The sequence below is a fragment of the Nelumbo lutea genome, chromosome 3, assembly GCF_056320005.1.
Source record: "Nelumbo lutea isolate HS-2025 chromosome 3, American lotus-T2T, whole genome shotgun sequence".
In the NCBI taxonomy this organism is placed as follows: Eukaryota; Viridiplantae; Streptophyta; class Magnoliopsida; order Proteales; family Nelumbonaceae; genus Nelumbo; species Nelumbo lutea.
Genome location: NC_142686.1, coordinates 44,408,752 through 44,435,969, shown reverse-complemented (window position 1 = coordinate 44,435,969; position 27,218 = coordinate 44,408,752). Strand labels below are relative to the sequence as shown.

Here is a 27,218-nt window from a genome sequence, read left to right as displayed (position 1 = left end):
TATGTAATTCTATCTTGGGGAATGGAATTGTGATTGACTTCTCTCCTGCCTTGAGAGGTATAAGACAAGGAGACCCACTCTCCCCCTTTCTATTCACCTTGATTGCTGATGTACTTGGGAAATTGATCCATAGAGTTCAAGGAATTTGATAAAAGGGTGGCAAGTAGGAAGGGAGAAGATACCACTAATACATCTACAGTTTGTAGATGATACAATCTTGTTCTATAAAGGTGGGGACAATAAATTGGATCCGGAATTTAAAATTGGCATTGCAACTCTTTGAGCAAATGGCTAACTTCAAGGTGAATTTTGATAAGAGTTGTGGTGGGAGTGAATGTGGAGAAGAGGGAATTAAGTGAATATGTAGGTGTGTTAGGTTGTGCAATATCGAATTGCCCTTTGATGTATTTGGGCCTCCCCTTAGGAGATAATCATAAGAATGAAAGCTTCTGGAATCCGGTAGTGGAGAGATTTGAGAAGAAGCTTGCATTTTGGAGGAAAAATTATATTTCCTTAAGGGGGAGAGTCACTCTGATTAGGTTTACCCTAACTAACCTACTTGTTTATTTTCTGTCAGTGTTTAAAATCCCCACTAGGGTTTTTAATTTTTTGAAAAAATTAATGAGGGATTTTCTACGGGAGCCTAGAGAGGAGAAAAGAGATCATAGGGTGAGTTGGGAGGTTTTAACTAGATGTAAAGAGCTAGGAGGCCTTGGGATTGGAAACATTAAGAAAAGAAATATGGCTTTGCTAGGGAAATGGTTGTGGAGGTTTATAGTGGAAAGAGATAAATTGTGGACAAAGATTGTGGCTAGTATACATGGGATGGAAGGCAATGGTTGGAATCTTGGAATTGTGGCAAGGGTTACAGTTGCTTTTCCTTGGAAATCAATTCATGATTTACTTCCAACTTTCTCCCCTTGGATTAGGTATGATCTTAACTCTAGTAATCGAATAAAATTCTGGGAACAACTTTGGATAGAGGATTCGCCTATAAAGGACCAGTTTCCCTCCTTGTATGCTTTGTCAGACTTGAAAAATGAACATATTTCTTCTTCTTTAGGTCCTTTAGACTCCACTTCTGATTTTGGGTGAAACCTAAGCCTAAGAAGGGCAATTAGGGATACAGACTTGGACAACATTTTATCTTTGCTAACCATCCTTGAGAATGTTTTCTTGGATCCTAATAAAGAGGGCACCAGATTTTGGACTCCTTCCACCTCAGGTACTTTCTCTTGTATTTCGTTTTTTGAAACCTTAACTCAACCTCCTATCTCTATTGGGTTGTCCTTTCCGGTTAAAGAAATTTGGAGCAAGCCCATTCCTCCTTGGGTTGGTAGTTTTTGTTGGGAATTTTTCTTAAAAAGAATTAATACAAATGATTTACTTTAGAAAAAGAAACTCAATTTTTATTTATTTCCTAATAGGTGTACTCTCTGTAAAGCTAATGGGGAAACTAGTTACCACCTTATGGTTTCTTGTAAGGTTACTAAAACTGTATTGGAGTGGGCTCTTTCTCTCTCTCTTTGGGTGTTTTTGGAATCCCCCCGAGAGTGCTCAAAGTCTATTATCTCTTTCGTTTTTCAGATGGTCTAAGAAGAGAGGGAAGATTATGTGGAGGAGCATTAGGGAATTAAATATCAAATGTTTGGTCCTGGAAGGTGACTCGAAGGTGGTGATTAGTTAGTTGAAGGAAGAGGACAGTGGTTTGTAGAGTTATAACAATAAAAAGAAAAAAATATTTTAGCTGTGTTGGGACATTGAGATACAATACAACTGGGTGAAGAGGACTGCTAACTCATTTGCGGATGGACTGGCCAAGCAAGGGGTGAATAGGGAGTCTATCTTTTGGGCTAATTTTTATGTTTATTTCATTATATTCTGTTCAAGGGGAAGCAAGACATTTGACCTCCCCCTATTGTATCTAAAGTTTCACAAATCTTCTCATCATTAATAAAGTTTTTTGTTACTAATAAAAAAAAAATTACATATGATATGTATCTTATGTCTTCTAATGGGTCTGATATATCTTCTAAATTAAGATTATATATTTCTATGAATTATTAATTAATACTTTAATGTACTAGAAATAACAACATATTTACTAACAAATAAAAACGTCATTCACAAAACTAATTTAATTTGCATTAGTAATATTAAGAAGTTATATAGTCATTTGCTAGCATATTAAGAAGTTGACTTATATGTGGTAATGGACAAAGGTAAAAGTAATAAAATATAGAATAGTTGATTTAATAATTAAGATATAATTGTTGCATATGATTTGTGCTATTTTTAGACTCTTGGATCTATGGTTCTACATTCTCATGAATATAATATAATTTTTAGATTAGTTATATATTATTTTATCATTAATTAATAGTTTAATTTGAATAAATAATAACATGTTAATGACCTTTTACATTAGTAATTTTTGAAAAGCTATATAGTATGTCTCTTGGACTTCCGCTTGATGCATTATCAATAATCTATATGTCCCATATGATTACAGTATGCCTTTCTTGTGTGTTTATACTTATTAATAGTTATTTCAACCTTAAATTTAATGCTATTAATGTATTTATAGAATTTTTGAGAATATTCTTAATGTTTCCAAGCATATCCGTATGAATTCAAAGCAAATATTGGAAGAGTGATAGCTCCTATTAAATTGAAATAAAATATCCTGTTTACCAATGATCCTTCATCCCTGTAAGGAGGATGCTTTGACCGGGTATTGGGTGTTTCGATGATTAATAGTTAATCTATTTTTTTAGTTTCTTTCAAAATTGTTTCAGGGGTTGGTTTTAGGCATGCATACCCCCTGAAACCACTCATGGCGATACAATACCATATGCCCAATACAGTGTATCGTGTCGAAATGTTTCATGTAGCCCCATGAAACAAAAAGGAATTGAAGCGGACATCTCTTCAAATGACTAATTAACAGCTGATTTGGGCTCTTGGGATTTTTCACCAAAGATAGCTTATAGGCCAACTGTATAGGGCCCACTTCAGAAAACCAGAAGCTCCATAGCCTATTTGGGAGGGCTTCTGTAAGTGATTGAGCTGCGTTGGAAAGTCTATTTATTGGCTCATGGAAGCCTTTTTCTTTTTTTTTTTGGCTTTCCGGATTTTTATCAAGGCCTGATGTCATGGTTTCTTGGCTCTTGCAATACGAGAAGCCGCAACGTGAAAACCCTCCTAAACAGGTAATGAATATCCAAGCTTTTGGCTTTAAGTTTCTAACAATGAAATGGCAGGACTTAGTGAACTCACTGCAATTAATTCACATGGTTGCAAGCATGACTGAAATACTTCATGGAGGAATAGTTGTTAAAATGAAACTAAAAAGGCGTGTAGTGATCACTGAAATACTTCATAAAACAATCATTTCTCTGTAGGTACTTCTTAAATTAAGAAGTTCAACTGTGTACAACTGATCACTTGGAGAAAACCCCAATACAAGATGCGATATATTGCTGATTTGGACCAGGGAGTAACAGTCTGTATAGACAATCCGGAGAGCCCCATGGACAGTTTAGATTTGCTGCATCATTCCACCGCATGGAAAACAGGTGAGAGCATCTAGGGAAGAAGACTAATTGAACTAATTATGGTACCCTCTTCTGTAAGTGATTCATATCCCAATAGTCAAGCTGAAGGAAGAACCAGATTAATACCGTTAACAAATAATAACCAAAATTTCAAAGCATAAAGTAGTAGGACACGCGATCAAGCCTTCTCATTTAATACATGGCTTTGATGCGAGTCCTAGGAAGCTGGCAGACAAGGTTGAAAACTGCACACAAATTTCCTATGGCAAGGTGGAAGAATAGAAGATAAAAGAATCACTTTGTCATATGACGATGGGTGTTTTATCCAATGGGTGCATTGGATAAAACGTATAGGAGGACCACAGACATGGAACATAGAGCTTATGACCAGAGAACTTTGAAGAAAAATGACTGGAGGTTTTGAGAAAAGGAAGGGACATTATGAAGAAGGGTGCTAGTGGAAAGGGATCATGAAATGTCACAATGATTTTAGCTCAGTTTGTTGTTTGTGTTGGTGCTCGGACTATAAATCAGGTTTTGGGAGGATGCTTGCTCTAGAATGTCATACTATGAAATTTATGTCCTAGTTTTTAGAGATTATGCTTGTTGAGGAATTTCAGAATTATTGAAGGATCAAAGAATTTTCTACAACATATAAAATAAAGGTGGTTGTGATAACGTAGCTATCACATACAATATCTCGAATGCATCAATCCAACTGTTGAATTGTTGGATTACCTCTTGGGAGCTTTACTCCCTCCCAAAAAGCAATTGCCTATCCCAAGGTTCCTAGTTGTTTATTCAAAAAGTGAGGAGTGATGCTGCGCGATTCTAGGTATTGCAAAAGCTAAGGTCACTGTTAGATGATCCCTGCCAACTGGATAGAGTTGAGGCGGAAATACGAAGTCGTGCATCAAGATCTGCGAGCGAGAAACAAGTCATAGGTCCAAGGAGTTATCCCTGGGTAGATACTCCGACGTTCAAGTCAATAGAAGGCAGTAGATGATCGGGCCGAGCAAGTAAGGAACAGTGCTGGTCCGAACAAAGTAACAATATGGAAATCAGAGGTTGGATTCTTTATCTTGAGAGGGAGGTACCTTCTTATACCCGGGGATCCATGTCTTGGTCGGATGAGGCTTTTAGGGTTGTCAGGGTGAAACTAACTACCGAGGTTTTCGAGATAAGACCTAATCCCAACGGAATTGTCCCCATCCTCTCCTATCTTGGTCGCACTTATCCATATGACGTGGCATCACATGGCTGGGTGAGTAAGATAGGTCCGTGAAGATGACGCAACGCTAACGTGGACTGAGAGATGGAGCGACCACATAAGCACCGTGTGGAACTTGGAGCCAGCTCAACCATGACCCGAACTAGGAGCTCAAAGAAAATCAAATACCTATATGATTCCATTCTTTTTAGTCCATACAGGAAGCAATCGTTGATTGAATTATTTCTGTCCATGCATAGATGGGAAGGTTGCAATTATTAAGCACATTTGCAGGATTCAGAATGTCTTGTAGGGAAAATCAACCAAAGAGATCAACTTAGAGAGCTATAAGAATTGGAGGATCACAGGAGGAAAATTGCAAGCTAGATATGTATCTGGTTTGGTTAACCAGAATTTTTTATTCTGTTTTGTCAGTTCAGTTCGGTTCGATTTTTCAGTTTTTGATGATTATTCTAATAGTTGGTTTATTTATTTATTTTGTATATGTGTTGGACAGTTGGCTGTTATGTAATCAGAGCAAACAGTGAATTTATTAGCTTCAGATCCTGATGTTTTACCATGGGTTCAGAAATACCAACGTAGCCGAGAAACAATGTCTGAGACTGACTATGAGTTAAGGATTATTATTTATGTGTCCTTCCAGATACAGTGCAAAACAGTAGACAAGAAAAAGACATATGGTTTATTCAATGGTAATAAAAGAAAAGCTGACATGAATATTTTTCTTGTGGTATAATGCTAATAAGGAAAAGGAGCTTGGCCAGGGTAAGGGAGGGTAATCCTAACCCTGCTTCTGTCATCTGGTACTCAAAATTCAACAAAGGTGTACCACAGTTGTGTGGAATTGGTTAGAAAAAATCTACTTTTCCCTGTAAATCATAAGTGTTCTAGTGTTGTAAGTATTTTTTTTATTATGTTTGTGGCCTACCTTTTCCCTTTTGAACCTTTCAACTTGTACCAAGAGGCTTGTTAATTCAGGTGCAGTCATGGATCTTTGCGGCACATTATTAAACCACTTCAGCAATTTGTCTTTAGATTGTCACTCAAAGGGGCCCCTTTGGTTCATGTAGTTGTATTTGTTTCTGATTTATCCTACATGCATGCCATCCCATAATTTCTGGATATTTTGTCCCAATAATATGTCCCAACATAGTTATCAGCCTTGTATTGCAACTTGTATCCTTTACTTGAGATCAGTAATTCTGGTAAGAAGAAAATTTGTTATCTATGCTTATACACCATTTTGGCATGTAGTTATATAGATGAATGTAAAAGATATGGTACTTGTACAAGGACACTATACTTGTGGCTAATCTAGAAGGCTACTTGGAACTGCACAGCAAACCAGTAGTATTTTGGTTTTTTCTTTCCAAAAAAATTTTAATCATGCAATTTTTTTTTTCTGACAGAAGCATTTGTTTTCTTCTTGGAAGCCTTATAATAACATCTTACAGCATATTTTTAACCATACTGATACTTGCCAACTGAGTTGGAATGACATAATATTCCAGATGTGTGGCGTACTATGCATTTGTAGAGCATGCAAAACAAATCTATAAACTAAGCATTGCTCTTCCTTTCTCTTTTTATTTTTTCTTCCTTAGGTTTAGTTTAAGAAGAGTACAAATACAAATATGTAGGCTTCAACTTCTTCCTTAGGTTTAGTTTAAGAAGAGTATAAATACAAATATGTAGGCTTCAGTTTGAGTACAAATAGAAATCTGTAGTGTGTAAAACCTTGTATTTTCTATTATTTTTTATGTACTTGCACCGTACATATTTGTATTTATATTTTTTACCCAACTGAACTGTAAGCGCAAATACAAGGTTTAAAAATACAATATATAAGGTTTTGCACTGTATATATTTGTATTTGTACTCTTTCTCAAACTTAGCCCAATAAAAATACAAATATGTACAGTGCCTTGTATACCATATTTCTAAACCTTGTATTTACACTATACACATTTGTATTTATACTCTTTCTAAACTGAGCCTTATGCCTGCTGATTATACTACATTTAGGGGTGAAAATCCAGTTGCCAACTTAAAGAATTTACATAGTATTGGGCCAGTGCTCTTTCAAATTTTAGCAAATGCTCAACCCAAGCCTGTTCAGGTCGCAACCTTAAGCAAGGATTAAAATATCAATAAACCTCCTGATAAGCTGCTACTCAAAGTTGGGTATTGGCGCATATTAATATGATCAATACTCTTTTTTCTTTTTTTCTTTTTTTTTACTTTGTTTCTTTTATAAATATTAAAAAGGATGGGGTAGCCTATCCCAAGGTTTTAAATGTTGTAAATAGTTGTGTATCAATGTATCCATTCTTATCTAGGTGCATCAATATTTTAAATTGGCCCTCAGGTTGTTAATGGTCTGGTCTAATCAACCTAGCTCTACCACACAAGGCCTGTATCCATCAAGTTCCAATTATAATAAAGTCAAGATCGGTTTTACTTGTCTGGACTCGATTAAGATCTGAACTTATTATATAGGTTGTGTTCGATACCATTGCCATTTCTGTTTGCACTGTTTTGAGGTTGGTCCATATAAATTTTTTGAGAATATATTTTTCGGAGAAGTATGAATACCCGATGCAGAATTCAGAATTCCAGCCCCCCTACCACTAGACCTCTCCCCCCCCCCCCTAAACCACATCCTGCTAGTGAATTTGACATCAATTTACAGTCAGGATGCATTCCCCCTGTATTATGGGACTATAAAATTCTGATCTGGGCTGATAGGTCAGTCTCGCTATATTTTTTTCTACAACAAATTTTGAGTTATCAATACAACATTTGACACCAGTGGTGTTTCTTCAAGAAACATCAAATTTGGTGTTTCTATTATAAATGTCAATACCTAATCCAATATCTATAATTTTTTTAGTGAAAGTGGCTATCCAGTGTGATGTGATAAGACAATTTCTCAAAATTTTGTATTGATCAACCTAAAACATTGCAAGTAGAACTGTAGATGTAGCATTGATACCAAATACAACCATAATTAGCAATTAACAAATGACAAAAATACTTCCTGATGTTTTGCACATGTTTCTCATGCTTAGTAGTATGTAATAATCTATACTACTATAAAAGGTACGAATGCTCTGACAATTCACGGGAATGCTTTGACTCTTCTGTTATAATAGATTTATTAATGAAAATTCAATCCATTTACGAGGGAGTTTAATACAGAACACAAGGATGTGCGCACCAACTTCTAAACAAATTGTTTTCAAGCCAGGAATGGATGGATGCAACAAGTCATTATTATCGAACTCGTATATAGAAGGTTCAAAATATCGCAATATTTTAGGTGCAAATCATACGCTAACAAATATAAAAAAAAAGTCGTGGACTTTTGAATTGCGTCATTAAAAAAAAATTATATCATGCGTGTCAATATTTCATGATGAATCAGATTCCCATTTGACCCAAATCAGTCGGCAGTCTTTCAATTCTTCTTGATGAAAAGCCCAAAAACTTCATCATAGGGGTACAGGAAATGCTATAATCAAGTCTTTGTCATTAGGGTTAGTATTTCAAAACTTCAAATCGTTAGAAAGAATGTGGTTTTACACTTTGCATGCAGCTACTGAGATACGCCTTCTACACCGTCACTATCAAAGTAAGAAAACTAACCTTACTTCATTGAACAAGTGGAATGACCAAAAGAAATGTCATACCGGTAACAGATAACAGATGTACAGATTACGGTGTATCAAACAAGTAATTAAAATTATCTGTCTCAAGTCTTATGATTTTTTGTTATAGTTTTGAAGTGATTGTATTGGGTCTTGTAATGGCCATAACCAGTTTTCCTTTTCAATTAAATTATGGGATCAAGGAAACTTCAAAACCCATATTTTTCATGGAGCATACAGAAAGCCCATATTTTTCATAATGAATAAATCTAAATGAAGGAAATCAAAACCTCTGTTTCCACTAGTTGAAGGCTTGAAGCTGGAAACTTCCTCAAATAAATCCTGTACGCTAAATTTTCTTTCTTCCAGTTTCTCCCTTTTCTCTTTTGCAGTTGAAGGCACAGCCTTACCAAGTTCTGGATATCAAGTCAACAGATCAAGTCCAAAATTTGAATATAAATATAATCATCATTCTTCTCATTTTGACTTAGGTCTAATCAGATCAAGCCCACCCATGAATGGTATTAATGGCTCAGGAATAATAACAGATCCATCTTCTTTCTGGAAATTCTCTAACAGACAGATGACCATCCTAGGGACTGCACATGCTGTTGCATTAAGGGTGTGCACAAACTGTGTTGGAATGTTGGTTTTTCCCTTCTTAGGACCGGTTGATATTTCAGATGAAGGGCGGAATCGGATGCCCAACCGCCTGCTTTGATAGTCAGTACAATTTGAAGCACTTGATATCTGTTACATGACATGGATTTGAGAATTATTGAACACTAGCATAAAGTGAATGTAAGGTAGTGAAAAGGTGCACTGAGAGGGTTGTGTACTTGTTTATTATATTTTAGATAGAAAGAAAAAATTAGCATTGAAGTAAAAGCCTTCATACCAAAGTAAGTTTCAGCATTATTTAGTAAATTAGCTTCCCATCTATTGCGGTTAGGTTTTTTGTATACAGATGAGTAGGCCCTTTATTACTAATATTTCTAAATGAATAATTAATTCTAGAATCTAATAAATTTTGGGTAGCTAACTTGGTTCTATATTCATAACTAATATTGCCTAATACCTACCAACTAATAATAATTCTTTTTAAGTCCAGTGATTTCAGCATACAAAAAGTGCGAGACAAATTCTCACTTAACTGTTCCAGTCAGTACAGTTTATCAAACAGTATGTATGTATAAGATACCCAAGTAATAAAATTAAATCTACATAAATTCATTTTCCCGAAGTTAACATTATAACTGAACAAAAAAAAAAAAAATTGAAGAGATGGCAATACTGTCCATTTGAAATAATCAGAGGAAAAAAAGTCTTTTTGCTTCCCAACTATAATGGTCCCATACTTCAATTTCTTCACACTACTTATCCTCAGTCAAATTAATTTATGCAATAGGAGGTTTTTTTTTTATGGGAAACAGTAACTTTCATTAATAATAATGGATAAAGATTACAACTGTCACCATCCAAGGGCCGGATGGAGAACCTTTTGACAAAAACAGTCGCATAAACAGGCCCAAAACAACTCCTGCCTATTGACTCCTTGCTTAGCTAAAGCCAGCCATACCATTTGCTGATCTTCTTGCCCAATTAAACCTTACCCCAATCTCCCTCGCTAAGCTTGAGATTTCTCTTAGCTGTTGTTTGATTAGCCAAGTGCCCATGCTTCTTGTTTGCAACCAGCCTATTACCAGTTCGGAGTCTCCCTCCACTTCTAATTGTTGCATTCCCCATTGTTTTGCCAGTCTGAGACCTTGGAGTAAAGCAAAAACTTTCTGCCCTTAAGGAGTCTCCCACTCCTACAGGGCCTGAATAAAAGGCCAGCACTCTAACCTCCTCACCTCCGAAAACACACCCTATACCTAGGGGCCTGAGTTGCCTAGAGAGCTTCTGTCAAAATTCAGTTTCACTCTAGAGCAAGGCAGCAGGGACCAACTTTCCTGTACTGAAGTAGAGAGGGATGAGGAACCAGCTATGACACTCCATTGTCTAGTGAAGCCAGTTAAAGAAAAGTCTTTAAAAAGCTCCAATGCTTTTGGCCAATGTATGATCCTGGTGGTGATGCCCTCTATAAGTGCTTTCTTGGATCTTTCTTGCCCTTGGAAAATCCAATTATTTCTCTCCTCCCACACCAACCAAATAACAGCTGATCTTATTGTTCTCCTCATCACCTTACCTCTCTTCTTTGGTAATTGGAAGAAACTAGGGTCAAAAAAGTTCCACACACACGAAGGAGCATCATAGCTGTTAATTTTTCAGTAAAAGAAGTGTAATAGTTTGTCTGTCTAAAAGTTATAAAATGGACTTTCTCATATATAGATACCGATTACTTATAACTATATCTATTAATTAATACAATCATCTCCAACTAGGAATATTAGTTATTATATTATCTACTGTTCTATTGAGATACAATCATACAAGACATAAACCAAGCTATCCAACTACTTGATCACCTCTCCTAACGTTAATTCCAATCAAGAATAGAATTCACATTGCAAAAAGAACTGCAATTAGAAGTGGGGTAAATAAGTTGATCATGATTTCTGCATGCTAATTGCTAACATACCTCACCATAACGTTCTAGACCCGGCATCCATGCTTCTACATCAAATTTACGGTAAGCAGGTGCACCCAAATCACCAGATGCCATATCCAAAGTTCTGAAAGTAAATAAAACAAACATGGAACAAATAAATACAATAAATAAAGCATAAGTGGAACTGCAGAAGATAAAATGGAAACATGTAAAACTCCTTTCCAACCTGAAATGAAGCCCTAGAGATGAAAAGAGATCTTCCTCAATTCCAATTAACTCCTCATGGTAGGTATCACTATCCTCTGGTCGGCACAAAATGAACATTTCCACCTTGCTGAACTGATGGACTCGATAAAGTCCCCTGGTCAGATATTTCATCATTGTGTCACACATCTTTCTAAACAGTTTTGTCACATCCAACATTTGCAATAATAACAAAACATACTGGTATTATAGTATAAAAGAAAACTCAAGCCAGGCTTCCAATCTAGAACAAGTACGGTCAACTAAATGGTTAAAAAAAAATATTCATAGAAAAAATGGTGGCCATCATCTTATATTTTCTCAATATGCAACAAGCGATTGAATATGAAACATTTTAAATTGTATCAGTCTCACTTGAGAAATACATTAAGAAATGCAACATACTTCACAAAATTATCAAACTCAATTGGCTATGTGAAGTTTCATGTAACAGAAAAGGCAAATGTATCACTGGAAAGGCATGGATATTTATAGGTATCTAATCCTCTGTTTTCCATCCATTGATGCCCCATAGGCACTTGATTTTTAATAGAACTTATACCCATCTTGAAGTAACTGAAAATTTATTAATAATGTCATGATGTACAGTGTGCATTTACATGGATACGTCTGAGGGATCCAAGTTCTACAAGTCATAGCACTTCCAATAGAAGTGGAAGCCAGCAATGGCCATCCTCTAAGGCTGTGTTTGGTTTGATAGAAAATAAGAGAGAAATAGAAAGTTGAGGGAAAGTTCTTAACTAAATTTGTCAAATTCTTTAATAAACTTCCTTTAACTTTGTTTCTCCCTTATTTTCCATCAAATCACAGAAAAAAACCAAGGTTCATTAGAAGAGAATCATGAGAAATCCTCTGGAGTCTGTATCCAACAAATGACCCTGATCTCAATCAAATGAATCAGTGGTTCTTTTTATTGATTTACCTTACTTTTTTCAAAAAAAAAAAAAAAAAAGCTTTATTTAGAAAAGATCTGGAATTTCTTTCTCCCCTAGTCCAAAACAAAGCATCCACCTCTGTAGGGGGAGCCACCTACAGTCAAAAAAAGCGGAAAAATGCTCCCAAATTCTGCTTTAAAAAGGAACAAGGCATTGATAAGTAATTAGTGGTTTCACAGCTTGCCTTTCAAAGGAAGCACATGTGGGTGATAACACCCAATTCGACCTTTTTTTTTTTATTATTTTGCAGGGTTTCACAAGTACTGATCATGGATTACTGGGACCAAGTACTGATCTTCACAACTTCAAAGGGACTTCTTATGGAGAGGATGGGAGGAGGAAAAGAAAATTCATTTAGTAAACTGGGACCAAGTGTGTTCTCCAAAAGAAAAAGGAGGTCTGGGGATCAGAAACTTGAAGATTTTCAATCAGGCCCATTAGGGAAATGGGTTGGAGATTTGGAAAAGAAAGAGAGAGCTGGTGGAGGGAATTACTAGCAACAAAATATGGTACAGATAGTGGTGACTGGGTAACTGTGTCTCTAATCTCTCCCCTTTGGGTTGTTCCCTTTGGAAGAAAATCATGGAAGTGGCTCCACTTCTAAGTGGAGGACTTTCCATAAAGGTGGGTTCAGGTCACAGACTGAAATTCTAGAAGGATAGTTGGCGTAGTACCAGTTTGCAGAAAATCAGGATGTATTGGTGTCCGAATGCTATGAGCTGAGAGATAACACCATTACCCAGACCCCCTGCTTCAGAAGATAATTTCAAGATTGGGAAATAGACCAAGTGGTAGTGCTGTTTCAGCTGCTGTCTAACCAGTTCTTAAACCAGTGGGAAGAAGATACTTGGACCTGGAACTGGTCTGCAGATGGATTGTTCTCAGTTGGCTCTTTTGCCAGAAACTTAATAGCATGAGACAGAGCTGAGGTTCCTGCTGATAAGATCTGGAATCCGATTCCCCCCTCAAGAGTAAATGTCTTGGTTTGGGCTATAGTGCTGGATAAAAGCCTCTCAAAACAGAGCCTGGTTAGAAGAGTTAAGATTCAAGACCTGCTTTGTGTGATGTGTGGCTAAGAGGAAGAGGATTACAGTCATTTGTTATCCACTGTCCTGTTGCTCCAGAAATTTGGGGACGTTTCCTCTCTTCTGTGGGCTTATTTTGGTCTATGCCTTTGACTGTGAAGGGCCTGCTATAGTGTTGGGAGCTTCAAGGACTGTCAAGGATGGAAAAAGGTGTTTGGAAGACAGCCCCGGCTGCAGTAATAAGCACCATCTGGGAGGAAAGGAATAGAAGAATTTTTCAAAATTGTTCCAAGTCAACTGTTTAATTTCTATTTCTTTTGGTAAGCTAATATCCTGGACAGCAGCTGCAAAAGGTCTCCAAAGCAGGATGCTTGGAACCCAGCTGGGGTCTAATAGTTTATTTGAGTTGTAAGTCAGTGTTGGGCCCTCGGTCCCGGTCTGTTGCTCCTGAATGGGGCTCCAGTAATCTATGACTCCAGTTAATAAAATTACCTTACCTTTTTTCAAAAAAAAAAAAATCTTTAGATGGATTACTCCCCACCAGAATGCCCTAATTTTGGGAGTTATAAGGGCCAACCAGATTGCTTTGACTAGAATTGTACAAGGACTAATCTCTTGTAAAGAAACTGACTGGCATTAAGACTAACATATGAACAATATGAATTGTAACAATTCATGGAAAGTGTGCAGATGCTTCCATTACAGTAGATTTCTTGAATGGAAAAGATAACATACCTAAGAAAAAAAAACAATAAATCAAAGATAAAATTAGAAAATAGATATTTATTAATAGGAACCCAACTAGAACCAAAAAAATTTCACCTTGTTGCAGTGCCTGCAGCACCAGCCTCAGTACGGAAGCAATGGGAGTAAGCAACGTACTTCAAAGGCAACGCTGAACTAGCTAGAATGGAATCCATATGAATTCCCCCTACAGGAATCTCTGCAGTCCCAATGAGGCATTGATCACTACCCTCAATGGAATAAACCTGTTAATGTTAGAATGAAATTATGAAATATTAATAGATCATTCTGACCATCATTTTAGCCTATTGTGAGCCACACCATATGCAAAAGCAATTGCATGGACATGATAACATTCTGACCCGGCCAGGTTCATGGATAAAATTCAAATATAGTAAGTTAAAAATTCATTAATTTGATCCATTCAAAGAATAAAAAGAACAAAAAGGAAAAAACTTTTTTACAAACCTGAGTGTTTGCTCCACGAGGTTGGAAACCACATTTCTCAATGACAGACGACCTAACAATCTCAGGGGTGGTTAGGGGTGTATAACCCCTTTTTGTAACTTCTGATAGAGTCCAATTGATAAGTGCCATCTCTAGCATAACTGCCTCATTTTTTAGGTAGTAGAATTTTGATCCACTTACCTATACAAACCAGCATTGGTACATTACAAGCATGAATGAAATTTTCAAAACCATATTACAGTATTTGAATCAAGTAGTATAAATATAATAAAATAAATGACTAATAGAAAGGAAAAAGGTTCAAACTTGTATAATATTCAAAAAAAAGTTTCAAACTCACAGAGATTTCAAGGTTGTTTGAGGTGAACTAAGCAACAATGATTCAAAATAGGATGACATGTTCATAATTAATTAATACCCTAGTATTGATCTCTTCCATTGTCATATTCCCCAGATTCTTCTAATTACTAATCATCACCATCACATTTCTACACATGTATTGTGAGAGAAGCTCAGGCAGCAGAGTTCTAGCCAAACAAAGAAATTGAGCTTAGGGTGAAAGATGTTTAGAACTACACATTCCAGGCTCTTGATCCATCTTAAATGATGTATGGGGGAGGATGAAAAACAGCATTAATTTTATTAATCCCAATGGTCTAATGACCAACAGTCATGTGTTCAACTATCACCCAGATGTTTTATGCAAATATATATATATATATATACACACACACAATCAAAAGAATAAATATAAATTATATATCCAGTGAGAGACTGAGAGTATAGATTGTATATCTCCATTGCTCCTCTATTAAATTTTTGTTTAAAAAACCCATTATTGAAGCAAAGAAATCACATCCCTAAGCAAGGTGTTAGTCCAATTCATGCAGTCTTCTACAATAGAAAGATCCATAACAACTGGGAAAAAATTATATTGAACTGAATATGGCAGAACTTCAATTCCAAGTACTAGCATAATAAACCCAACAGCCATGGTCTAAGAACAAGTCACTCTACTTCTCAGTTGGAACAAAACCACAACATAGAGCAGCCTTCCAAAGATGGCCTTAAAAATGCCATCCATGCCAAGATATCAGCGTTCACCTTGCAATACTTCTTCAAGCACACCTCCTTTGTCATCGCTTCCAGACAACCTTCCAAGCCCAAGCACAGTAATCTACAACTCAGGCTAGCTATCAACAGCCCTTCATCGTTGATCTTCTTCCAAGATTTTCCATTTTTTTTACACTCACTCACCTTACACATAATTTTGCTACAGTTTATTTTCTTGTGATTCTCATTTTGTTCAGGACTCAGAAAGGTGAATATAGAATTACACTTCCAAAGGTTATGCGAGTAATTTTCTGAATGAGAAAACAGCCCCTTTGAAGCTCATTTATAAACAGATCTTAGAAGTTAGAAAAGAATTGCATAGATCCAGGTATGCGATCCATCACAATGTAAGAGCTCCCAAGACTGCCAATGAAGAAGTTAGATTTGCATCATTACAAATTAGATATACCTTAATACCTTAGATAAGCCTAAGAAGATACCTCTGCAGCTGCATCAAAGTCAAAGAGATCTAGTCCTTTTCCAAGTTGCAGGTGATCTTTGACAGGGAAGCTGAACTCACGTGGACTACCAACCTACAAAATAAAAGTAAATTTTGGAAAAAGAAGGTAGATGAACCTGATCTACTGAACTTGATAATGGGATCATAAAAAATCCTAATACCATCCTTCTGAGTACTGAGCAATCCTCCCCTCCAATAGGAACATCTGGATGAGTCATATTTGGTATGCTTTGTGCTTCTTGTTGAAGCTTATCAGTGAGCTCGACAAGGTCTTCTTCTAGAGCTGCAAGTCCTTCCTTAAGATTCTTTCCTGCATATACAATAAACTAGAATATATAAACCAGAACAGTATCAACAACAAAATGAATAGTTTAATGAATACCTTCTTCTATAAGTCTTTGGCGTTCAGATGGTTCTAGTTTTCCTTTCATCTTGTTTGCAACCACATTTCTTTCCCCACGAAGCCGTTCAACTTCCTGCCATCTGTGAATTATAATTAACTATAACAGAATAGGCATTTTTTGTGCATTTGTTATCTCAGAGTTGCAACCATTGTTCAAGAAATAAATTAGACTGTACAGTCACATTGGATTGCATTGGAGTTGGATCTCTATTGGTTCATTTTGGTTACCAAATGAGTTGTTGTTAAGAACTAGATAGAAATGATTAATCAAATAGCCTAACAGTGCTACCTTCTATTCTCTCCCAATCTCAAGGGACTTTCATACAAGGGAAGCAAATCACCAATAAAATCCTTACAGCCAATGAGTGTGTACAACAATTTAGAAGGATGGGAAGGAAAAGGTTAGTGTGTAAACTAGAATTGGAGAGAACCTACAATTATATGGGTTGTTTTTTTTTTTTTCTTCTGGACTGGATTTTGTTAAGTTTTGGGTTTGGAGAGAGATGGAGAAAATGAGTTATAGGACTCCTGCTCCTACTATTACTCCATTCTTGTAAATGGAAAGGTAAAGTTTTCTTCCCTGCAAAGAGAAATAAATCCTTAGGCAGGATGACTGTCTCCATTCCTATTCACCTTAGTTGCAAATGTTGCTAGATGGTTTGGTTGATCACGATGGCAAATAATGCAATTTAGTCAGGGGATGGAGGGTGGGTAAAGATTAGGTGCCATGGCAGTAACTCATTTACAATTTTTATGATATCTTCTGTTGTGAGGACATGGAGGAAGAGGACATCATTAGGAATACTAGGCTCATGCTTAACTGTTATGGGAAAAAAAAACTCAAATTTGAGGATCAATCCAATAAGAGTTGCGCTAAGTGGTGAGTGAACAGAGGCATTATATCTTTTGTCTTTAGCTTTATAATTGTCCTGTTCTGTCCCATACTTAATGAGGTGTCCCATAATTAGGGGCAGAAAGGTAATTTGGAATAGTTTAAGAAGTTTATATAAAGCACTCAACTGGGAGAAATCTTTTCTTAATATATTTCCCATCGGCCTAAAATGATCTCTTTTCTTTCTTTCTCGTCTTCTTTTTTTTCCAACTTTGTATTAAGAACAAAAAGAAAAAGAGGCAAGATTAGTTAGGCATTGTGTTTGCACTATACAAAAAATCCCTTCCCAAACCATACTTTGCTAAACCATCAGCCAAAAAATTTAGGTTTCATGGGATCCATCTGAAGTTGCAGGATAAAGAAGAAGATAACTCAAAGATCTCATGTAAGAAGCTGGACAATCTCCAAGGGTCTAAACCGTGCTCTTTAGCCCAATTGATGGAATTTCTAGAGTCAACTTTCACTATACCACTGTAAGTCAACTAAAATGGAGAGCTTTTGCAAGTCTTAATCCTTGAAGGAGGGCACGAACATCAATTTCTGAAGCATCCTCAGCTGTAACTGGGCCACTCAAAGCCCAACATAAATCCCCCTAAAACTGTAGAAAAAACTGTTGGAAGGGTTAGAAATCAGATTTGACATGGCCGAACCAGGCTTGGTGGCTGGTCGAATTCTCAAATATTTTCTAACCCAACCCAGGAACCAATTTCCTGTTGATTTTGAAATCTGAAATTTCAGGATCAATCTTGCACTTAACTGGACCAGATTTGAAACCCAAATAAAAAGTGATCATACCTGATACAGAGACCACAAAAATGCAGCTCCCAGAGTGGTAGTTCACACCTAATATGAGTCCCAAAATCGGCCTCCAACTGAAGATGGCTCAGTGTGTATGTGAAGCCGACTCAACAAAAACCAGTCTCCAACTTGCTAGGATGGAAGTGAGTATGTGAACTTGACATGCACTAATGTTTTTCTTGCAAAAACACAGTAGAGGGCTGATAGAAATCAGCCCCTATCAAAGCTAGGTCGTATTAGGGTTTCTAGGAGGCAAGGGAGAAGATAAGAGAACAAGAAAGTGGAGAGAATTAGCTTAATTGGACTCTCCACTCTTTCTCCTTTATATAGAGCACTCTCCTAATCTAATTAGGAGTTGATCCAAATAAAATTTGGATCAGGAGTTAATCTTTAATTGATAAACATTATCTTCTTAAAAGGATAGGTGCCCCATACTCAAATCCATGCCCATTTTCTGAAGGGATAGGATATCCATCACGTGGACGCCCAAAGATTGCGGAATAAGGGAGCAAATTTCAAAAATTTTTCTCTCCCTTCAACTGGGAATCGAATTCCCTATTTAGAAAATCATATTTTTAAGGATCATTCTCGAACCATAAACTGAACCAGATCTGAACCAAAAGAAGTAGAGAGAGATAATACCTGATACGGAGAAGCAGTATCCCCCAATGGAGGTGTTCACGCCCAAGGAAGGATCCAAAATCTGCTCCCACTGAAGATGGCGCAGTGCAAGGTGGAGCAGAATCAACAGTGTTCTTCCAAAAGAACTTGACCCTTCGCAAGAATCAACTGGACGGCTTGTGAATACAACTCCCACCAATCTTTTTTCCAAAAGATTGGTATCAAGATCAAATCTTGATTTCTCCCAAAACTAGAGATCGAACTGTTGTAGACAGCGGCTACAGGAAGGAGGCGGCAGAGAGTATTTGCAGGGTGCAGAATTCTCTCTTCTAATAATCTCAGCTCTGAAGACAAGGATCTCTGGATTGCATTGCATGTCTAAAGGCTGCCGCCCCCTCTTCCTTTTATAGACTTAAAGGGATCAACTCCTAATCCCATTAGGAGTTGCTAACCCAAATCATATTTTAGAAGTCCCTTTAAGTGATAAGGAATAACCCTTATCTTATATGCAGATTAGATCAGCCATCTCCTAATCTAATTAGGAGGTTTCCAGATCTAAATCTCATTTAGATCTGGGACTCTCTAAGTGGATAGGATCTGGGCCCAATCCTATCAGCTGATCCATCTCAGAATTTGCCCCTTAAGTGACTAATCAAATTAGCCCAATTCGAAATGGGCTTAAGGCCCACTTAAGGTTATGTATTCATTTAGCCTTCCAAACTACTGCCTAGTTGGGCTTCCTTGCATGGTGTGGGACCCAAACATTGATCTACACATCGGCCACATGGGTTTAGCCCAGCCTTTGTTACAAGGCCTGACCGAATACACTATTATGGACAGTGCATCCCCTGAAACCCATCAGATGGGCTCTATGGGCCAAGCCACCTTGTAACACCCAGGGACTGTGGGCAGATGCAAGATTAGCCCATCATGTATTATCCTCAATGGTCTTACACTTAACCTCTCAGCCCATAATGATCATACACTGCCCAACAAGAGAGAACCTCTCCATCGGCTACAAGGAACAGTGTTGCACTCTCTACTTATATGGATCCCGGGAATTAAAACCTTTTGCAAATCATTTTGAAACCATAATATATATACTTTTATATCTCATATAAAATATATTTTGCAAAAACAAATCTCAACGATTGAAATCAGTTGCCGACAGTCTTGGTTTTCATCAATGAGAATGCATCCCCGATCATTACCTTTGTCCGACAAAGGGGCTGATCCTATCACTATGATCACCCACTGAGATGAATTCTTAGACTGTCCCAACATACCCAGGTTTTGACCCCGCTAAGGATCTCACTGATTGGTACATCAAAGACAGCCCAATCCGACACCTAGTGCAGTATCATAATCGAGTCTGGGGGTCGGGTGTAACTTTCCAGTTTTGCCCATCAATCTCCAAGGTCCAGGGCAATACTGGAAATCTGATCCAGTTCAAAGATTCAATTAATCTTACACTGTATGTGCCTAGGGTCTCACCCCGGTAGCTGAGACAAGCCACCCCAACCGACTTGGTGGCATCACAGTGTCAACCTTGTCAGGATAGGTCTCCCTAGACCGACCCACTGGCTGTGAACATTCTAAACTAACACGAGTCATTAAGTGTCCAGTTTAAGGGTATTACACGGAAACATACCAAGGGAACATGAATCAAATATGCACTTTTATTCATTTACAATAAACTCATAAAGTACATCATTTTAATTGAAGCTAAGGGCACACAAAACTGTCTAACATTCAGCCCAAGTCACATGATAACTTAAATTGTCATGTGATCACTTAACTAATCATAATAGTAAAGGGCCTTATGCCTATTTTCTCTAATGGTTCACATCCCAAGGTGTTGCATGGCCACTTTAGGCCTAAATATTGTATGGCATGGGACCCACAAAGGTCTCACACAAGTCCATAAGGGGTCGGCCCTACCTTTGAAAGAGGTCAGGCCGAATTCACTACTCAGGGCAATGAACCTCTAACCCAATCAACTTGGGCTCAATTTGGGCACAACATTTACACCTAAATGATCATTGGATTCAGCCACCATATGAAGACCCAAAGATAATGGAATTATGTAAGATAAATCCCATCAAGTAATCAGCCCTGTAATGACCTCTTACACCTAATCTCTCGGCCCATAATCATCAGAACACTACTCACAGGGAAGGACCTCTTCCCTGACAACACAGTGTCACATTCTGCTCGAATGGATCCCGGGATTAAAACATTTTGCATAAAATAGTAATATAACATATAAATATATTTTGCAAATCAGATTTCAAATACAGTTGAAATCCACTGCCGATAGTTTAGGTTTCATCAGAGAGAGTGTAAAGCCTGATATTCGCTTTGTTTGACAAAAGGATCGATCCTATCACTATGATCACCCACTCAAGTAATTTCCCAAACTGCCCCAACATGCACAGGTATTTGACCCTTGATGGATCTCACTGGTTGGCACATCAAAATAAAGTCAGTCGAATACCTAGTAAAGTATCATAATCAAGTTTAGGGTTAAGTGCAACTTTCTAGTTTTGCCCATCTATCTCCAAAGTCCAAATCATAACTGGAAATTGGTCTGGGTTTAGTGTTTCTTATAAACACCCACTGGCTGTGCTTGGGGTATAACCCTAATAACTGAGACAAGCTACTCCACCAATTCGGCAGCACACTAGTGCTAGCCTTGTCAGGATAAACTCTATAAGTCAATCCAATGGCTTAGAACATTCTAAACTAACACGAGTCTCATAAGTGTATAGTTTAAGGAGTAATTCACAGAAAACATATTGGTTAGGACATGAAACAATAATGTACTTTATTCATTCATTAATAATGTTTTATATACATCAATCTTATTGGAGATAAGGGCATACACTATCTAACAAAACCCAGCAATACCAACAGCGGAGCAGCCGACCTAGAGAAAGAACTCCTATTGAAGCTACCATAAAATTGGAGGATAAAATTGCTAGCCTATTTGAGATGAAGAGTATAAGAGGGGAAATCAACAGGGAAGGTAAATAAATCATCTTGCCAACACCTATCTTCTTTCCTTGCTCTTTCAGGAAAATAAACATTTGAACAAGTTGCATAGGAGTGAAATTAGGAGGCAAAGATGTGGATAGGTATGCTGGAATTTTGAGTTGTTTAGTGGCTGAGTGGATAGTAAAATACTTGGCTATCTAAATAATGTAACATTTTGGAGTCCGGTTTTGGATATGCTATCCAAGAAATTGGCAACATGGAAGAAAGACTAAATCTCTTTGGAGAGTGTGATCATTTTGATCAAGGCCAAACTTTCCAACTTACCTATCTACTTTCTTTAAACTTTTAAACACTAGTTGCTAAAAAGATAGAAGATTTAAGGGATTTCTTATGGGAGCCAAGTGACTCCAAAACTAGTTAATTGGCAAATGGTCAATAAAAGTAGGGAAGAAGGTGGATTACATTTAATTCATAAAAAAAAGGTGGATTACATTTAGGTATGATCTCAAATAGGGATTTCTTGTCAAGGACAAAGAAAAGGTGGCGACTGTGGCAGAGGCGTGTAAAGCAAGGAAGAAGCAAAATCTTCCCCTGCCAGGAAAATATAAAGGAAGAGAAGAGAAACTTTTTTCCAAGAGCTTTAAAAGGGAAAAAAAATTCAAAATTTGAAGGAATCCGTGGCTCCTGTCTCAAAGCCTGCACCAAAGCTATTTGCTTCGGACCCAAATGTTGTGAAGTCCCACTGGATATCCAAACCCGACCCGGTTAGGAAACCCGCAAAAACTACAGGCTGTCACTCACCTCCAGACTAGGGCGAAGGCCACCCCAAGGGAAGCCCCCCATCGACACCAACTTTCAGCGAAGAAATCATCCCTGCAACTCCCCCAAGTCCAAACGATCGCAGAAAGAGAATCTACCGACCCCCAACTCCGTCGCAGATCTTGACCCCAAGCTCCTCCAGAGAAGAAGAATCTGAGCCAGATGAAGACCTGAGCACTTATAGGACAGAATCTGAAATGGATACCCAGGAGATAGCCTTCAACAGATCCAAAGCTCTCTTTGCAGAAAGAGAAGCGTGGGGAAGTGTAGAAATGCTGGAAGACGTCCTCTTGGTAGACCCAGATTATGGGATTCTTTCCGCCAACAAAAGCTTTGAGACTGGACTAGGGAGAAACTTATCGCCGAACCAGCTCACAAATCTCTCTAACTCAACTCCCATTTCGAATCCAGAACTTTCTTCTTGTTTCTATCATTATCATGATTCACCTTCTCATTGCTTCCCCTGTTGTTCTTGTGTTCCAGGTTCAGGTGGCCGGCTATCCCAACCAATGGCTCTCCCATACAAAGGTTATGTCGAGGTTTCGGGTTCACCCTCTATGTCCAAGGAACTGGTTAGATGTCCTAGCAGGGAACAGAATATGGATGTAGTCACAATGATGGCCAAAAAATTAGGCCTCCAGCAATGTGATTCCGACAAGGTTTCTGGTAGAGAATGGAACAGTACAAGAGATAAGGGAGTTGACCAGGTGACATCAAGAACAACAAAAATTCTAAAAAATGGACCGAATAGGGAATTAAAGAGGCTACAATGGTGTATAGTTGATGAAAAATCGGAATATGCAGGAGAAGGGAGTAGGAGAAAAAGGTAAGGGTAAGATCGTCAGAGGTTAAGATGAAAATCCTGAGCTGGAATGTAAGGGGGTTGGTTGGAGAAATAAAGAGAAGCTTAGTAAAAGATACGTTCCGAAGAGAGAATCCTGACATTATTCTGATTCAAGAAACCAAGAAGGAAGAGGTGGACAGAAAGTTAATCAAAGCAATCTGGGGTTTAAGAGGCAGAAAATGGGCTACAATCCCAGCCATAGGCACTTCAGGAGGAATCCTTGTCATGTGGAGAGAAGATGTGGTTTCAGGAGTGGAAGTTGATAGAGGTGAATTCTCTCTTTCGCTGCTTTTCAAAAACAATTCAGATGATTTTACCTGGATCCTAACAGCAATTTATGGCCCTAATGATCCATCAAATAGGAGTAGATTTTGGGAAGAGCTGGATTCACTGCATGAACATGATGAGATTCCATTGGTTGTGGGATTTGATTTCAATGTCACAAGATTCAGTCAAGAACATTCGAATGGGAAGAGGGTAAATAGAAGCATGAGGGAGTTCTCCAACTTCATATCTAGACAAAAGCTGCATGACCTCCCCCCAAGGAATGGTAACTTTACCTAGTCGAACATGCAGGAGAATGCCATAAGTTGTATGCTTGACAGATTCTTAATTACTTCAGATTGGGAAGCCCATTACCCCCTGATCTTTCAGGAGATCCGCTCCGATGTACTTCGGACCGCTGGCCTATCACCTTAAGTACAGATTTGGTGATCAGAGGAAAAACCCCTTTTAGGCTGGAAAAATTCTGGATGGATCACAAAGATTTCTGCAAAAAGGTTGCCTCATGGTGGGAGGAATGCAAGACAGAAGGTTGGCCAGGGTACAGATTTCTGGAAAAATTAAAATATGTAAAAAGGAAGCTAAAAGGATGGGCCAAGGAGGAATTTAAAGCCTTCAAAGAAGATAAATCAGCAATCCTATCCAAATTGGATGAGTTAGACCAAAAGGAGCAGAGTGGGCACCTAAATGAGAACGAAAGAAGGAGAAGATTTGAGCTAAGAAAAGAATGGGAACAGGTAGTAAGAAGAGAAGAAGTTTACTGAGACAGCGATCTAGGGTCAGATGGTTAAAGGAGGGGGACAATAACTCCAGGTTCTTCCACATTTTTGCATCTGGGAGGCGGAAAAGAAATCTTATAACAAAATTAAAAATCGGGCAATGAGAAGTGGAGGACCCTAAGGAAATTTCTGAAGCTTTCTTATACTTCTTTAAAGATCTTTACTCAAAGAAAGAAAACAAAAAACTCTCCATAAGCTTTTGGGAAGGGTTTAAACTGTCGGAGGAGATTAGTCTGTGGTTAGAAAGAGAGTTTCAAGATCAAGAAGTGAAGGATGCTGTCTTTAGCATGGATGGAGATAGAGCCCCGGGCCCTGATGGTTTCCCAATTCTATTTTATCAGATTTGTTGGAGCATAATTAGTTCAGATTTGATGCAGATGTTTAATGATTTCTATCATTCAGCCATTGTCAACAAAGGAAACAATTCTAATTTCATATGCTTGATTCCCAAGAGAAAGGGTACTCTAGAAGCAAAAGATTTCAGACCTATCAGCTTGACTGGGAGTGTATACAAAATTTTAGCAAAGGTTCTAGCCGAAAGACTAAAAAAAGTCCTAGGGGAAATCATTTCCCCAAATCAGTTTGCATTTGTCAAAGGGCAACAAACCATTGACAGCATCCTAATAACAAATGAATGCGTTGAAGAGAGGAAGATGAATGGCAAACCAAGGGTGATTGTGAAATTCGATTTGGAAAAAGCATACGACAAAGTAGATTGGGAGTGTCTCACAGAAATAATGACATTAATGGGATTTGGAAACAAGTGGATTCAGTGGGTTGAGGATTAAGACAAGGCTGCCCCCTCTCCCCATTGCTCTTTACTCTAGTCACAGAAATCTTTAGCCAACTGGTGAACAAGGCTATCTCTCTTGGTCTTTTGAGAGGTTTTGAAGTCGGACGGGAAGCCACCCAGATATCTCATCTCCTGTTTGCCGACGATATCATCCTTTTCCTAGAGGCCGATGAAGAATTTGTATCAAATCTGAAATGGGCCATCACCTATTTTGAATGGATTTCTGGACTGCAAGTAAACTTTGCAAAGAGCAGTATTGCTGGCCTAAATCTAGCTGGTACTCACTCCTTAGACACTTTCACAGAGATCTTGGGATGCAAGGCAGAAAACCTCCCCTTCCTCTATCTGGGAATGCCCCTTGGAGGAAACCCGAGAAATCAAAACTTTTGGAAACCAATTCTAGAAAAATGTAAGAAGTTAGCCACATGGAAAATGAACCACTTGTCAAAAGGGGGGAGGCTCACTCTAGTTAGAGCAGCATTGGCAAACCTTCCCACCTACTACCTCTCTATCTTCCGCATGCCCAACAAGATAGCAGTTCAGGTAAAAAAACTTCAGAGAAACTTCATTTGGGAAGGAGGTGGGGAAAGGGGCTCTCACCTTGTGAAGTGGTCTCAGGTTAGCAAACCAAAGGAGGGAGGTGGATTGGGAGTAGAACACTTGAAAGAAGGAAACTCAGCTCTTCTCAGTAAATGGTTGTGGCGATTCCCTCTTGAACCAAATGTGCTTTGGACTGCTGTAATTACTAGCAAATACGGAAAGCACGCCAACGGTTGGGATAGCAAGCTCCACTTGAATCGGTTCAAAGACACCCACCCTTGGAAAGGTATAATCTCAAACTACACTTTTTTCATATCCTTTATCAGATATAAGGTGGGAAAGGGCGATAGAATTAAATTTTGGACTGATCTATGGTGGGGTAATTCTACCTTAGCCAACTCCTTCCCTCGCCTATTCAGCCTTACCATAAACCAAGAAGCTTCCATATCCCAGGTTTTACCCCCCTCCCCCCTTACTTCAACTGGAATCTAAATCTCAGGAGACCTTTAAGGGACCTGGAACTTGGTGAAATCACTAGCTTCTTGCATACCCTGAGAGAGGTATACCTCTCCCAAATTTCCCCAGATCTCCGTGTTTGGACCCTTCACCCATCAGGTAAGTTTTCAACCAAGGCTTGCTTCAAGGCTTTAGTTAGGGAAGATCAAGCTACTGATCAGTACCCCTACAAGAGAATTTGGTGTGCTCATACCCCTTCCAGGGTATGCTTTTTTGTGTGGGAAGCCAGCTTAAAGAAAATCAATACTTACGACCTCCTTCAGAAAAAGAATCATGGAAGATATTATCTATCTCCCCATATGTGCTGTTTCTGCCTTAAAGCTGGGGAATCTACCAACCACATCCTGATTCACTGTGAGGAAACTAGAAAATTTTGGAATTTCTTTCTATCACTCTTTGAATACAGCTGGGTATTCCTAGAAAATGTGGTTGATTGCTTAGGGCAATGGTCCGGAAGAGGTTTAAGCAAAAGAGGAAAAAAATTATGGCTGTCTGCTGCTCATGCTATCTTCTGGAGCATTTGGGAAGAGAGAAACAACCGGTGTTTACCAACAGAACAAAAAACTTTGAGGAGCTGATTTCTATAATATGTTATAGATGCTCCTTGTGGACCTCCAACTCAATTTACTTCAGAGGAGTTAATTTTGATGACCTTCAAAGAAACGCCATAAATTTTCTTCACTCTAATCATAAACAGCTCATCACTTCCCGCAGTTTCAGATCTGAAGTGGAGGGGAGACGATCTTGTACTTTGACGGGAGTGCTTTTGGAAACCCAGGTGCTGCGGGTATTGAAGGGGTAATTCAAAACAGAAATGGCAATATCAGATGGGCTTTTAGTGGGCCGATTGGGATAGACTCCTCAACAAAGGCTGAAGTCATGGCAGCTCTAACCGGCATCAGGATTGCAAATGACATGGGCTTACTAAACCTTACC

General features: G+C 38.2%; 1 protein-coding gene across 5 annotated transcripts in view; it reads right to left on the bottom strand.

Moving 5' to 3' along the window:
* Positions 1-8,513: 8,513 nt before the first annotated feature.
* Positions 8,514-27,218, bottom strand: part of SRS (Seryl-tRNA synthetase) — a 35,457-nt gene continuing 16,752 nt past the window's right edge. For 3 of the 5 annotated variants that reach the window (XM_088981141.1, XM_088981142.1, XM_088981143.1), the window contains exons 3-10: positions 16,381-16,481; positions 16,160-16,308; positions 15,979-16,071; positions 14,426-14,605; positions 14,036-14,202; positions 11,216-11,350; positions 11,020-11,113; positions 8,514-9,188 (exon numbers count right to left, since the gene is read on the bottom strand). In XM_088981141.1, the coding sequence (XP_088837267.1) occupies positions 8,916-9,188; positions 11,020-11,113; positions 11,216-11,350; positions 14,036-14,202; positions 14,426-14,605; positions 15,979-16,071; positions 16,160-16,308; positions 16,381-16,481 (1,192 nt within the window). In that variant the 3' untranslated portion in view covers positions 8,514-8,915. The remainder of the gene's footprint in view (positions 9,189-11,019; positions 11,114-11,215; positions 11,351-14,035; positions 14,203-14,425; positions 14,606-15,978; positions 16,072-16,159; positions 16,309-16,380; positions 16,482-27,218) is intronic. The other 2 variants (XM_088981139.1, XM_088981140.1) reach the window with 1 other exon arrangement.